The sequence below is a fragment of the Trichomycterus rosablanca genome, chromosome 23, assembly GCF_030014385.1.
Source record: "Trichomycterus rosablanca isolate fTriRos1 chromosome 23, fTriRos1.hap1, whole genome shotgun sequence".
In the NCBI taxonomy this organism is placed as follows: Eukaryota; Metazoa; Chordata; class Actinopteri; order Siluriformes; family Trichomycteridae; genus Trichomycterus; species Trichomycterus rosablanca.
In genome coordinates, this window is record NC_086010.1 from 11,657,519 (window position 1) to 11,673,007 (window position 15,489).

Genomic DNA, 15,489 nt, shown 5'->3' on the forward strand with positions numbered 1-15,489 from the left:
GTGAAGGATAAAAGTCTAAATATGTTTTAGGACACTTTACTGTGAAACATAAGTGTTATCTTTACTTTATTTGGTTATATGTAGTTTTTATTTTGAAATACCAGTCAGATGATTAGTCAGTCATGTACACCGACTCAGCAGCCTCATGTGAAAGGTAAAGCCTCTTTATGTAGGTAACATCACAACCAAAACTATATATTTAACCCTTTATCATCCATGATCTTTATTTCTTGATTTCTTGTTTTTAAATGAAGGGAACACACACAGTATTTTAATGCACTGATATTTTATTTATTCTCAGTTGTAGTTCAGGTAAAAGGTAAAAGGATAAGAGTGAGGTACAAAGGATGTAGAGGATTTGTCCTATTGCTGGACATGGTGGCTTTTACTGTAAAAATGTGACAAATAAAACAAATAAATCATCATTTCTGTTAAACTGGGTTGGACAGAATCATTTCTCTCCTATCGATTAGAGTGACGCCAATCGTGGGAAGATAAAGTAGCCACTGTGTGATAGGAGAGACGAAATGGAATATGGTAAAAATGAAAGTAAAACCGTATCAAAATCTTCCCCAAATGCAGGTGTGAATACAAAGATACACATACAGTCTGAAACAGAAACGACATGTTCAACAATGAAACACAAACTCATCTGTGTCTGGAGCATCACATTAAAAACATGTCAAATAAACCAAATATAAAAGAGACTTCAAAGAAAATAGTAACGAGTTTTACAAACATTATGATGAACAAACACAAGCCAGTCATTTATTATTTGTACTTTACGATCAGAATATAAATATGTACCATATTGTAGCTACAAAACAATAAAAGTACAGATGTTTTTTAACACAGATGTGTCTATTTATTGTAGATAGTGAACGCTGTACATCTTCTTGTTCCTTTGTCGTTGGGATAGGGCGAGCACAAGACCCGCTTAGGCCAACTAGCCAACCTGAATTACAAGCCAGCTAGCCGGGTTAAGAGACAGAGTAGCCATCTATTTAATAGAAATAGCTAGTTACTCCAGCATTTTACAGGGTCACAACAGAGGAACAAGAATAGCACTATCTACAAAACACAGAGTACAAGATCAGAAATGTAATCATGTACTTTAACATGTAGCCACAATTTCATACATATATGTTCAGATTGTAAAGAACAAATACTAAAGGAATTACGTGGATTCGTCACTGCATTACGTTTGTAATCTTAGTTGCTATGATCCTAAAGTCGTGTTTTATATTTGTTTTATTTAAGCATCTTTTCAAATGTGATCCTACAAACATGAATGAGTTGGCATTTATTTGGGAATGTGTTGTAGCTGTTAGAGACTGTATGTGTATCTGTGTATTTACACCTGTATGGTAAAGGTTTGGTACTGTTGTACTCACATAGTAAAATACACTATTAATAGGGGGATTAATTTAACAATAATAATTTAGTAATCATGTTAAAAACAGGGACGGGGAGGGAAGAGAGTAAAATGAAGACTAAAAACATCCAGGACTGTTTCTCTCCTGGCATCTTTTGACTTTGGTCAGTAAATTGTTCCTCCACCAGTGATCAAAGTCAGCACAGAGCTTCTTGATGTGAGCGCGCTTGTGGTGGAGGTAAAAGAGTCGCTGTCTCTCGCTAGTGTGATTCAGGTTGTGCTACAGGTAGATACACACAGAGACCATTTCCATGTTAATAGGTTAACGGTATATTAGTATTACAATAGTATTAGTACATTAGTGTTATATTTGTATTAATAATGCTGAACAGTTTTGTCCAAACTCACTTCTAGCAAGTTCTTTTCTCCCTGGTTGTTTTTATCATGCACTTCCTGTACAAGGAGGAAAGATAAAGCTGTTCATTATGAAACAAAAATCACAATCCAAGTGTACAATAATAATAACTATGAACCAAAGTAGCAGAAATATGGATTTAATAATTCGATTTAATCAATGATGTAATTAATTCTGGTTGAATTGACCGTGCAACAATTAGCTGTTCAGTTTGTGTTTGTATCCGTCTGGTGTCCCAACCTGAAACTGTTTCAGTCCCGGCAGCAGATGGCAGAATGGTTGGATGCCATCGACGCGTGCATGAAGGGCGCAGTACTCTTTAGAGAGCTGTTTGTACGCTCTCATGTACTGCCGCCTCTGTGAGAGTGTCACCACTTTGGTGTATCTCCTGAAAAGAAGCAGAGACGTTACAGTAACGTTCAGCCGTTCTACACTGTAGAAAAGTGTTTGGAGGAGTGAAGTACAGAGAAAGCAGTTACAGTTAGTGTAGGATTATTAACAGATTAAAACACTCACAGTTTGTAACCAGGGGTCAGCAGGCTGGATGGTTCATTGACCAAAGCCGTTCCTGCAGCATCTATAAGAAGAACAAAGCTGTCATGTTAGACGTTTTATTACTGCTAATACTTGCTAATATTACAACCTGGTTCCTCACTGTACGTTTTTATTTACAGTAAATGATCCAGTGTTACTGTAGTAGTTTTTAATAAGTGTAATGATTTTGTAACCGTTGTGGTAACTGAATATTTTATGGCTGTTCTAATGATGCTAAAATTTACATGTAACTGTAATACCATGTTTCAGTTTTCCTCATTTAATCAATGTCAAGACCTGCATGATATGATTAGCATGTAGCTGTGAAGGATGAAGGATGAAGTATGTTCAAATCCCTTAATACAAGGTTTAAAGTGGATTAACCTGCTTATACTGTACTATGTGTAAACAAGCACATAAACGCTGTTCACACACCGGCTGGTGAGAGTCGCTCTTCTTCCTCAGCATGGTGTCTTTTGCTGGGTGACTCTTCTGTATCAGCCTCCCTGCACCTCTTTGTACCTTTAGTAGCATGAAGCTGGTAGCAACAACAACATGTACTCAGCATCAAACTATAGATATGGTTTGTAAAGACAGCTTAAGATATCTGGTTAAAAAAAGCTATAAGGACATCACATGATCAGTCTTTACCTGCTCCATGTTCACTGTGTGTTCAAAACACGATAAAGTGTCAAAGTTAAGAAAATGTGACGTTGATCTGAAATAAGGCTTGATAGCTTGATAGTGTGTCTGTCTCTCTCTGTGGTTCAGGTGAAATGTGAATTACAGCTCAGCTGCAGGTTACACTGAATCTTCAGAATGTTCGGCTGCATTGTGACATCATCGATGGTTAAAAGCCCAGTACAAACTGTAGTGAACTGAATTCTATTGAAATATATAGAAGACAAATATATGATTATAAAGCTCATTTAAATCAATAAATACACCTGTTTACCTCTATCTGGTTTGGAATCTGTCCCATATTGACCTGGCATTATCAGTTTCTTTCACTCTTAATAAGTTTTGTACCACCAGAAATCACTGGGTGTAAGTAATAGCCACAAATATGCTTTAACTCCGAGACGATTTTCACTCAGTACAAAGTCAAAAGCCATAACTGATCTAGATTTGAACTGGATAAACGTACTGGAAGGATATTAAGGCTTGAATCAAAAACTGACTTTAATATTTGCTTATCCACTTCATCTACAAACAGAATAAAGTTCAACACCACTGCCAAATAATGTAAATATTTATATGCTTAATGTTCAATGTAAACAATCTAAATACAACCCAAAATCAGAAAAAGTTGGGACAGTATGGAAAATGTAAATAAAATTAAAATGTGTCTTACATTTACTTTGACTTTTATTTGATTGCAGACAATATTTCATGTTTTATCTGCTCGACTTCATTTCATTTATTAATAAACATCCATTCCTGCATTTCAGGCCTGCAACACATTCCAAAAAAGTTGAGACCGGTGTAATTTAGGGCTAGTAATGAGGTGAAAAAACTAAATAATTATGTGATTCCAAACAGGTGATGTCAACAGGTGATTGTAATTATGGTTTGGTACAAGCGCAGCATCCAGGAAAGGCTGAGTCTTTGATGAGCAAAGATGATCAGAGGATCTCCAGTTTGTCAACAAATGTGCGAGAAAATGATTGAAATGTTTAAAAACAATGAACATCAAAGAAAGATTGGAAGGGATTTGCATATTTCTCCCTCTACAGTGCATAATATCATTAAATGATCGGGAGGAATTTCAGTGCGTAAAGGCCAAGGGTGCAAGATTAAGCTGAACGTCCGTGATCTTCGACCCCTCAGACGGCACTGCATCAAGAACCACCACTCAACAATAGCTGAAATAACCACATGGGTGAGGGATTACTTTGGCAAACCTTTATCAAGCACTACAATACAGAGTTACATGCACAAATACCACTTAAAACTTTACTGTGCAAAAAAGAAGTCTTATTTTAACCATGTCCAAAAGCAGCGTCAACTTCTCTGGGCTCTGAGGCATCTGGGATGGACCCACACAGTGGAAACGTGTATTGAGAATGTGAATGAATAGAGAACGTGTGGAGAATTTTTAAATGAAAAATGCGACAACGACGACCCCGTACTGTTGCACATCTTAAGACGTGTTTGCAGGAAGAATGAGACAAAATAAAAGCTGAAACACTAAATCACTTGCTCTCCTCGGTGCGAAAACGTCTTTTAAGTGTGGTGAAAAGGAACAGCAACATTACTAAGTGGTAAATGCTTTACTGTCCCAAGTTTTTTTGGGATGTGTTGCAGGGCTGAAATGCAGGAATGGATGTTTATTAATACATGAAATGAAGTTGAGCAGATAAAACATGAACTATCTCAGGTTCATCCTGTCTGCAATCAAATAAAAGTCAAAGTAAATGTAAGAAACTCTGTGTTTATTATTTGCATTTTCCATGCTGTCCCAACTTAAATATTGCTAAAATACTTAATTAACACAAATTAAGTGATAAGATGTCTAAAAACCACTCAATCCCTCGAATAAGAATGTTAAAATCATGTAATCCACTGATTGATGTTGATTAACCTGCTTTTATCATGATTATTACATTCACATAAACGCTGTTAACACACCGGCTGGTGAGAGTCGCTCTTCTTCCTCAGCATGGTGTCTTCTGCTGGGTGACTCTTCTGTATCAGCCTCCCTGCACCTCTTTGTACCTTTAGTAGCATCAAGCTGGTAGCAACAACAAATGAACAAAACAAAACATGAATGTAAAACTATTTTGTAAAAACACATCTGTTTAAGAAAAGCTATAAAAAAACACCACATGTTCAGTCCTTATCTGCTCCGTAGTTGTTGTTTATACACTGCCTGGCCAAAAAAAAGGTCACCACCTGAATTTAACTAAGCAAATATGTAAGAGCCTCCCATTGGATAATTACTGCATGGGTAATTATGTTTCAGCTGGCAACAAGTTATTTAACCCTAACTAATGCAGTGAGTAGCTTCTCATTTGTTAAACAATCATGTCGAAAGACACATCCTGTGGTCGTGGAAAAAATGTTAATCTGTTTCAGAAGGGTCAAATTATCGGCATGCATCAAGCAGAGAAAACATCTAAGGAGAAGCTGAAACTACTAAAATCAGGTTAAGAACTGTCCAACGCATTATTAAAAAGTGGAAGGACAGTGGGGAAACATCATCTTCGAGGAAGGAATGTGGTCGGAAAAAAATCTTGAATGATCGTGATGGGTGATCACTTAAACGTTTGGTGAAATCAAATGGTAGAAAAACTACAGTAGAACTCAGGGATATGTTTAATAGTGACAGTAAGAGCATTTCCACACACACAATGTGAAGGGAACTCAAGGGATTGGGACTAAACAGCTGTGTAGCCTTAAGAAAACCACTTGTCAGTGAGGCTAACCGGCAAAAACGGCTTCAATTTGCTAGGGAGCATAAAGATTGGACTCTGGAGCAATGGAAGAAGGTCATGTGGTCTGATAAGTCCAGATTTACCCTGTTCCAGAGTGATGGGCGCATCAGGGTAAGAAGAGAGGTGGCTGAAGTGATGCACCCATCATGCCTAGTGCCTACCGTACAAGCCTGTGGGGGCAGTGCTATGATCTGGGGTTGCTGCAGTCGGTCAGGTCTAGGTTCAGCAACGTTATGTGCACAAAGAATGAGGTCAGCTGACTACCTGAATATACTGAACAACCAGGTTATTCCATCAATGGATTTTTTTCTTCCCTGATGGCACGGGCATATTCCAAGATGACAATGCCAGGATTCATCGGGCTCAAATTGTGAAAGAGTGGTTCAGGGAGCGTGAGACATCATTTTCACACATGGATCGATCACCACAGAGTCCAGACCTGAGCCCCATTGAGAATCTTTGGAGAAGACTTTGCGTAGTGGTCCAAATCTCCCATCATCAATACAAGATCTTGGGTGGAAAATTAATGCAACTCTGGACAGAAATAAATGTTGTGACATTGCAGAAGCTTGTGGAAACGATGCCACAGCAAATGCGTGCCGTAATCAAAGCTAAAGGCGGTTCAACCAAATATTAGTGTGTGACCTTTTTTTTGGCCAGGCAGTGTATATTGTGTGCTAAAATAAAAGTCACACAAGTGAAGTAAATGAAATATTTATTGAAATAAAGCTCGATAGACTGTCTCTCACTCTGCTGTTCAGCTGAAATGGGAATCAAAATGCTGCTGCTGAAATTGTGTCTCTCTCTCTCAGGATTCTGGGATGTTCAGCTGCACTATGACAGTGATGGTTAAAAGCCCAATACAAACCAAAGTGAACTGAATTCAGCTGAAATGTGTAGAAGATAAATGTATGCCTACAAAGCTTATCTTTATCAATAAATATACATTTTTCCACTTATTTGGTTTGGGATCTGTCCATATCAAGTAGTCCAGCAGTGTTCTTTCTTTATAATCTGGCATGAAGACCTAAATCAATATTTATAAGGTTTAATTCATAGCACTGGGACAGTGACAGCCTAGTGGGTAGAGCTTTGGGCTATCAGTCAAAAGGTTGAGAGTTAGAATTTTAGCTCTACCACGTTGCCACTGTTAGGGCCCTTAACCCTCTCTGCTCCGGGGGCGCCGTCCAATGATTGACCCTGCGCTCTGACCCCAGCTTCCAAACAAGCTGGGATATGTGAAGTTCATGTGCTTGATTGGCCTGCCTGCAATCCAGATCTGTCTCATATAAAAAATGCATAGAATTGCATCTTAAAGAGTAGAATCAGACAACAGCAACCGCAAAATGTGAAGCAGCAAGTCTTGTATCAACCAATATATATGAATATTATTTATACACAGATGAGACATAACATTATGACCTTCTGTGGAAAGCACTGTGGAAAGCATACTTACCCATGGCATTCTGGTGCGGTATGCCAGCTGCTCTGAGGCTGACAAGAAGGCTCTTCAGAAAATCATTAAATCAGCTCAGAGAACCATCAACACTCCGCTGCCTTCACTAGAGAACATTTACAGAACCCGATGCCTGCGTCGGGCCACAAACATCATTAAGGACTCATTTCACCCTTGTTGCAACCTGTTCTCCTTGTTGCCCAATGGTAGGCGCTATAGGAGTATCAAGGCCCGCACTTCCAGACTCCTGAAAAGCTTTTACCCCTCCGCTATAAAAACACTAAACTATCAAACTTTACATCCTAAGAAATAATGTGCAATTTATAGAGACTGTGCAATAACCTTCTTATTTTTCTTTAAAGTTCTTTAAAACCACACGTTTATTTTTGTATCTAGATGTGTATATGTTTATTTTGTAAATACATGTGTATACAGTGGTGTTCAAAAAAATAGCAGTCCAACACCATTAACCTGATAAATCACTGTTTTTAGTAGAAATGCTATTTCTACATATCAAAAAATTTACTTGAAAGTGTAGTAGAGTAATGACAACAAAACAAACCCAACAATTAGGACATGCATCCCACTCATTCTGAGTTATTGAAGCATTGATTGAAAGCGGGTTGTTTAAAATAATAGCAGTGAGGTGTTTAATTGGTGAAGTCATTCATTCTGCAGAAGAACAGGTGTCAATTTTGGCCCTTATTTAATGTAGGAGGGTGGCAAATGTTGCACAGGTTGGTCATAGCGCATTTCCTTCTGAAATACTGGGTAAAATGGGTTGTTCCAGACATTGTTCTGATGAACAGCGTACTTTTATTAAAAAGTTGATTGTAGAGGAAAAAACATACAGAGAAGTGCAGCAAATTCTAGGCTGCTCAGCTAAAATGATCTCAAATGCCTTGAAGTGACAACCAAAACCTGAAAGACGCAGAAGGAAGCATGTTGTTCAAAAGGATTGAAGAATAGCCAAAATGGCAAATACTCAGCCAATGATCACCTCCAGAAAGATCAAGGAACATCTGAAGTTACCAGTGAGTACAGAAGATGATTAAGTGAAGCCAAGTTACCAGCAAGAACTCCTGCAAAGTCCCGTTGTTAAGAAACAGACGTGTCCTGAATGGGTTTAAATCTGCCAAGGAACACATTGACTGGTCCAAAGAGAAATGGCTCAACATTTTGTGGACTGGTAAAAGCAAAATTGTTCTTTTTGGGTCTAGTGGCCGTAGACAGTATGTCAGACGACCCCCGATCACTGAATTCAAGCCACAGTGCACTGTGAAGGTAGTAAAGCACGGTGGTACAAAATGATAATATGGGGATGTTTTTCATACCATGGTGTTACACCTATTTATCACATACGAGGGATCATGGATCAGTTTGAATATATAAAAATACTTGAGAAGATCATGTTGCCCTATGTCAAAGAAGAAATGTCCTTAAAATGGGTGTTTCAACATGACAATGACCCAAACCATCCTGGTTACAGACAAACAAGATTGAGGTAATAGAGTGGCCAGCACAATCCCCTGACTTCAATCTCATAGAGAACTTGTGGGCTGACGTCTGAAACCAAAAATGCAGAAGAACTGTGGAATGTCGTCTAATCATCCTGGACTGGATACCTGTTCAGAGGAGCCAGAAGTTGGTCGACTCCATGCAACACAGATCTCAGAAACAATTGTTATGCCACTAAATATTAGTTATTATTAGTTAAATATAAAAGTAAAGTGAAACCTCAAACATTTTTTTCAGTTTATAGATAAATTTTTTGAGTTTTTAAAGAAAAATGCTGGCACTGCTATTTTTTTGAACAGCCTAATATTAATTTTTCTTAACTTTCTGTAGAGGATTAACACAAACTGGCTAAATTTTGTTAATGTTTTGAATTAGAATTGAAAGTGGAGTATTTTCAGTGCATTTGCATTTATGGAAATAAAAGTTATTATAATGATTTTGTGCTTTATTCACTTTTTTAAAACCACTGCTATTTTTTTGAACACTACTGTATATGTCTGTGTGTACATACATGTACCGTTAAGGAGATGCTCAAAAAAGTGAGTTTTTCGCACTGTGCAATGACAATAAAGGCATTCTATTCTATCTTCCTAATATTGTGTTGGTCACCCTTTTGCTGCCAAAATAGCCCTGACCCGTCGAGGCATGGACTTCACTAGACCCCTGAAGGTGAGCTGCGGTATCTGGCACCAATATGTTAACAGCAGATCCTTTAAGTTTTACTCCTGTAAGTTGCGTTAATGTGATCATCAGACCAGGCCACCTTCTTCTATTGCTCCGTGGTCCAATTTCGATGCACACGTGCCCATTGTTGGTGCTTTCGGCGGTGGACAGGGGTCAGCATGGGCACCTTGACTGGTCTGTGGCTATGCAGCCCCATATGCAACAAACTGTGATGCACTGTGTATTCTGACACTTTTCTATCAGAACCAGCATTAACTTCTTCAGCAATCTGAGCTACAGTAGCTCATCTTTTTGCTTGTCGTCATTTTTCCTGCTTCTAACACATCAACTTTGAGGCTGAAATGTTCACCTGCTGCCTGATACGCTGCCTGGCCAAAAAAAGGGTCACCACCTGGATTTAACTAAGCAAATAGGTAACTGGATAATTACTGCATGGGTGATTATGTTTCAGCTGGCAACAAGTTATTTAACCCTAACTAATGCAGTGAGTAGCTTCTCATTTGTTAAACAATCATGTCGAAAGCCACATCCTGTGGTCGTGGAAAAGATGTTAATCTGTTTCAGAAGGGTCAAATTATCGGCATGCATCAAGCAGAGAAAACATCTAAGGAGAAGCTGAAACTACTAAAATCGGGTTAAGAACTGTCCAGCGCATTATTAAAAAGTGAAGGGACAGTGGGGAAACATCATCTTCGAGGAAGGAATGTGGTCGGAAAAAAATCTTGAATGATCGTGATCGGCGATCACTTAAACGTTTGGTGAAATCAAATGGTAGAAAAACTACAGTAGAACTCAGGGATATGTTTAATAGTGACAGTAAGAGCATTTCCACACACACAATGTGAAGGGAACTCAAGAGATTGGGACTAAACAGCTGCGTAGCCTTAAGAAAACCACTTGTCAGTGAGGCTAACCGGCAAAAATGGCTTCAATTTGCTAGGGAGCATAAAGATTGGACTGATGAGTCCAGATTTACCCTGTTCCAGAGTGATGGGCACATCAGGGTAAGAAGAGAGGCGGCTGAAGTGATTCACCCATCATGCCTAGTGCCTACCGTACAAGCCTGTGGGGGCAGTGCTATGATCTGGGGTTGCTGCAGTCGGTCAGGTCTAGGTTCAGCAACGTTATGTGCACAAAGAATGAGGTCAGCTGACTACCTGAATATACTGAATGACCAGGTTATTCCATCAATGGATTTTTTCTTCCCTGATGGCACGGGCATATTCCAAGATGACAATGCCAGGATTCATCGGGCTCAAACTGTGAAAGAGGATTGGATTGGCCACCAGAGTCCAGACCTGAACCCCATTGAGAATCTTTGGGATGTGCTGGAGAAGACTTTGTGCAGTGGTCCAAATCTCCCATCATCAATACAAGATCTTGGGGAAAAATTCATGCAACTCTGGACAGAAATAAATGTTGTGACATTGCAGAAGCTTGTGGAAACGATGCCACAGCGAATGCGTGCCGTAATCAAAGCTAAAGGCGGTTCAACCAAATATTAGAGTGTGGGACCTTTTTTTTGGCCAGGCAGTGTATATCCCACCCACTAACAGGTGCCGTGATGAACAGATAATCAGTGTTAACTCTGTAACAGTGTTAATCGCTGTAATTCAACTGACCAACCATGACACAAAGCCATACTACCATTATTTACTTTTAATTTCATGATTTCTTTAATCTGATTTAGCTTTTAATCATTAGGTTATTATAAAACACAGCATCTTTGGTCAAATTTTTGCAAAACCTGCAGTTTTCCAACAACAAAAAAAAATATCTCAGACTAATCCATAAGACATTTTTCATATAAGGATGAGGATAAACAAATATAAGTGCACTAAGTTTATAATTAGCAATAATCAAGTTCATTATTATATATCTGACCTATACAGTTAGAAGTATAACAAAGGCACTGTTTTAAAGTTCATAACCCTGACACAAACTGCCACCATAGAAAATAATCCTGAGCTGCATGTCAGGAATAACAGTACTATACAAAATAGAAATCTGTAGTCAGAAGTTTAAAAATATAGATCTGAAGAACCCTGCATCAATATATGTCTGTCCTTCTGTCAACAGTACGACCTTTTAGGTCCTCCAGTGGGCTTTGTTCCCTTTTGTTAAAACAGAACAGGCAAAGAAGTGTTCTTGTGATTTTTTTCTACAGAAAAGAGTCATCTGAAGGTGGTGCGTAGGAAAAGCCCAGAAAAGCATCATCAGCCTCCATGACACTGGCATTGACAATGGAATGATCTGTGGAGACACACACCGAACTGGTGACCATTTCATCTGTGAACTCGGGATCGAAGTTTGAAATGTCATAATCTGACTCCTGTAGGACAAGAACAAAAAATGCATTTAAATAATAAAATCCATTTACGTCGTAATACTGAGACATACACCAATCAGGCATAACATTATGACCACCTTCCTAATATTGTGTTGGCCACAATCCTGTCGTGCAGGTCCTTTAACTCCTGTAAGTTGTGAGGTGGCGCCTCCATGGATCGGACTTGTTTGTCCAGCACATCCCACAGATGCTCAATTGGATTGAGATCTGGGGAATTTGGAGGTCAAGTCAACACCTCAAACTGGTTGTTGTGCTCCTCAAATCATTCCTGAACCACTGTTGCTTTGTGGCAGGGAGCATTATCCTGCTGAAAGAGGCCACAGCCATCAAGGAATACTGTTTCCATGAAAGGGTGTACATGGTCTGCAACAATGCTTAGGTTGGTGGTATGTGTCAAAGTAACATCCACATGGATGGCAGAACATTGTCCACACTGCCTCTGCCGGCTTGCCTTCTTGCCAGAGTGCATTTTGGTGCCGTGTGTTCCCCAGGTAAGCGACGCACCAGCACCCGGCCATCCACATGATGTAAAAGAAAACGTGATTTATCAGACCAGGCCAGCTTCTTCCATTGCTCCGTGGTCCAGTTCCAATGCTCACGTGCTTATTGTTGGCGCTTTTGGCGGTGGACAGGGGTCAGCATGGGCACCCTGACCGGTCTCCGGCTATGCAGCCCCATACGCAACAAACTGCGATGCACTGTGTATTGTGACACCTTTCTATCAGAACCAGCATTAACTTCTTCATCAATTTGAGCTACAGTAGCTCGTCTGTAGGATCAGACCACACGGTTTACCACTGTTCCTTCCTTGGACAACTTTTGATAGATACTGACCACTGCAGAGCTGCAGTTTTGGAGATGCTCTGACCCAGTCGTCCAGCCATCACAATTTGGCCCTTGTCAAACTCGCTCAAATCCTTACGCTCGCCCATTTTTCCTGCTTCGAACACATCAACTTTGAGGATAAAATGTTCACTTGCTGCCTAATATATCCCACCCACTAACAGGTGCCGTGATGAAGAGATAATCAGTGTTATTCACTTCACCTGTCAGTAGTCATAATGTTATGCCTAGTCGGTGTATTACTTAATTCATTTCTATTGTTTAATGAATGCATTAAACTAAATGAGTTAGAAGACACTGCATTAAATCAGATATACAGATATTATACATAAAACATTTACCACATTGGGGTTAAATGGAGGTGGGATCTTCTTCTGCAGTAGGTCGTCCCAGTTAATGCAGGCGAAAAATTCATGGCTTCTGATTTCATTCTAAAATGAACAAAAAAAACCTCATGTAATAAAAACAACCCAAAATCAAAATGACCACATATCTTGAGTAATAATAAATTAAAAACAGGCACTTACATATCCAGAAAAAAATGCATACTTTAATAAAGTTGTAATGCTTTATTCATTTTCCACCCCAGATTTCTCCCACTATCTGATATATATACAGTTTAATGCAAAAATAGCAATAAGCAGCTATTTTCTATTTGTTCTTTTCACAGAAGTGACATATACCATGTAAGTGTATACAATGCACCTTTGCTCTTCAACTTGGGTGATACTTCAATATACCATTATACACTGATCAGCCATAACATTAAAACCACCTCGTTTCCACACTCACTGTTCAGTTTATCAGCTCCACTTACCATATAGAAGCACTTTGTAGTTTTACAATTACTGACTGTAGTCCATCTGTTTCTCTACATACTTTTTTAGCACCCTTACATGCTGTTCTTCAATGATCAGGACCCCCATAGGACCACCACAGAGTAGGTATTATTTGGGTGGTGGATCATTCTCAGCACTGCAGTGACACTGACATGGTGGTGGTGTGTTAGTGTGTGTTGTGCTGGTATGAGTGGATCAGACACAATGCTGCTGGAGTTTTTAAATACCGTGTCCACTCACTGTCCACTCTATTAGACACTCCTCCCTAGAAGGTCGACCTTGTAGATGTAAAGTCAGAGACAATCGCTCATCAATTGCTGCTGTTTGAGTTGGTCATCTTCTAGACCTTCATCAGTGGTCACAGGACGCTGCCCACGGGGTGCTGTTGGCTGGATGTTTTTGGTTGGTGGACTATTCTCAGTCCAGCAGTGACAGTGAGGTGTTTAAAAACTCCAGCAGCACTGCTGTGTCTGATCCACTCATACCAGCACAACACACACTAACACACCACCACCATGTCATTGTAACTGCAGTGCTGAGAATGATCCACCACCCAAATAATACCTGCTCTGTAGTGGTCCTGGGAGAGTCCTGACCATTGAAGAACAGCATGAAAGGAGGCTAACAAAGCATGCAGAGAAACAGATGGACTACAGTCAGTAATTGTAGAACTACAAAGTGCTTCTATATGGTAAGTGGAGCTGATAAAATGGACAGAAACAAGGAGGTGGTTAAAATGATATGGCTAATCGGTATATATTTTAATGGAAGGTGCATAAAAGTAATTTAAAACACACCAATATCTAATGTATCTTAAATTAGCTTAAGGTACAACAATAATTATGTAATTTTACGTAAATATGTATTTTTTTTTTGCTGTTTTTTTTAAAATGTTTTTTTAAAATGTACCTGTGATGATTAAATAATTAACTGTATATAATCAGAATCAGCCATACAATCCGTTTAAGGAACTTTAATATACACGTATTACAGGTTTTTCCACCAGGGGGCGTACTTTACACACAGAATACACAACACCACTAATGTGTGCTGTAGTACCTCCCCCCAAAAGCCACTTGTGTCCTGTTTCTTGACCTAGGTCTTAAATGGATGAAACACGTAAATATGAACATTCTGTACATAAAGTGGACTCATAAGTGGAAAGATGTTAATTCCAATTGGATTAATAAATAAAAACACACCGATCAACCACAACATTAAAACCACCTCCTTGTTTCTACACGCGTCCATTTTATCGGCTTCACTTACCATATAGAAACACTTTGTAGCTCTACAATTACTGACTGTAGTCCATCTGTTTCTCTGCATGGTTTGTTAGCCTCTTTTCATGCTGTTCTTCAATGGTCAGGACTCTGCCAGGACCACTACAGAGCAGGTATTACTTGGGTGGTGGGTCATTCTCAGCACTGCAGTGACACTGACATGGTGGTGGTGTGTTAATGTGTGTTGTGCGGGTATGAGTGGATCAGACACAGCAATGCTGATGGGAGTTTTTAAACACCTCACTGTAACTGCTGGACTCAGAGTAGTCCACCAACCAAAAATATATCCAGCCAACAGCACCCCGTGGGCAGCATCCTCGTCCTGTGACCACTGATGAAGGTCTAGAAGATGATCATCTCAAACAGCAGCAGTAGATTAAACAGAGCGATTGTCTCTGACTTTACATCTACAAGGTGGACCAACTAGGTAGGAGTGTCTAGTGGGTGGACAGTGAGTGGACACAGTATTTTAAAAATCCAGCAGCGCTGCTGTGTCTGATCCACTCATACCAGGACAACACACACTAACACACCACCACCATGTCAGTGTCACTGCAGTGCTGAGAATGATCCACCACCTAAATAATACCTGCTCTGTGGTGGTCCTGTGGGGGGTAACAAAGTATGTAGAGGAACAGATGGACTACAGTCAGTAATTGTAGAACTACAAAGTGCTTCTATATGGTAAGTGGAGCTGATAAAATGGACAGTGAGTGTAGAAACAAGGAGGTGGTTTTAATGTTATGGCTGATCGG

At 39.5% G+C, this 15,489-nt stretch overlaps 2 protein-coding genes across 2 annotated transcripts in view; both read right to left on the reverse strand.

Annotated features, from left to right (window-relative positions):
- Positions 1-269: 269 nt before the first annotated feature.
- Positions 270-3,070, reverse strand: LOC134301276 (RNA polymerase II elongation factor ELL2-like). Its single transcript, XM_062985915.1, has 6 exons — positions 2,976-3,070; positions 2,760-2,862; positions 2,307-2,367; positions 2,031-2,178; positions 1,784-1,828; positions 270-1,655 (listed from the first exon to the last, which is right to left on the reverse strand). The coding sequence occupies exons 1-6, from the start codon at positions 2,982-2,984 to the stop codon at positions 1,494-1,496; spliced, it is 528 nt and encodes a 175-aa protein (XP_062841985.1). The 5' UTR covers positions 2,985-3,070; the 3' UTR covers positions 270-1,493.
- Positions 3,071-11,105: 8,035 nt separating this feature from the next.
- Positions 11,106-15,489, reverse strand: part of sgk3 (serum/glucocorticoid regulated kinase family member 3) — a 53,506-nt gene continuing 49,122 nt past the window's right edge. Inside the window, exons 16-17 of the mRNA XM_062985614.1 lie at positions 12,954-13,043; positions 11,106-11,751 (exon numbers count right to left, since the gene is read on the reverse strand). Coding sequence (XP_062841684.1) covers positions 11,581-11,751; positions 12,954-13,043 — 261 coding nt within the window. The 3' untranslated portion in view covers positions 11,106-11,580. The remainder of the gene's footprint in view (positions 11,752-12,953; positions 13,044-15,489) is intronic.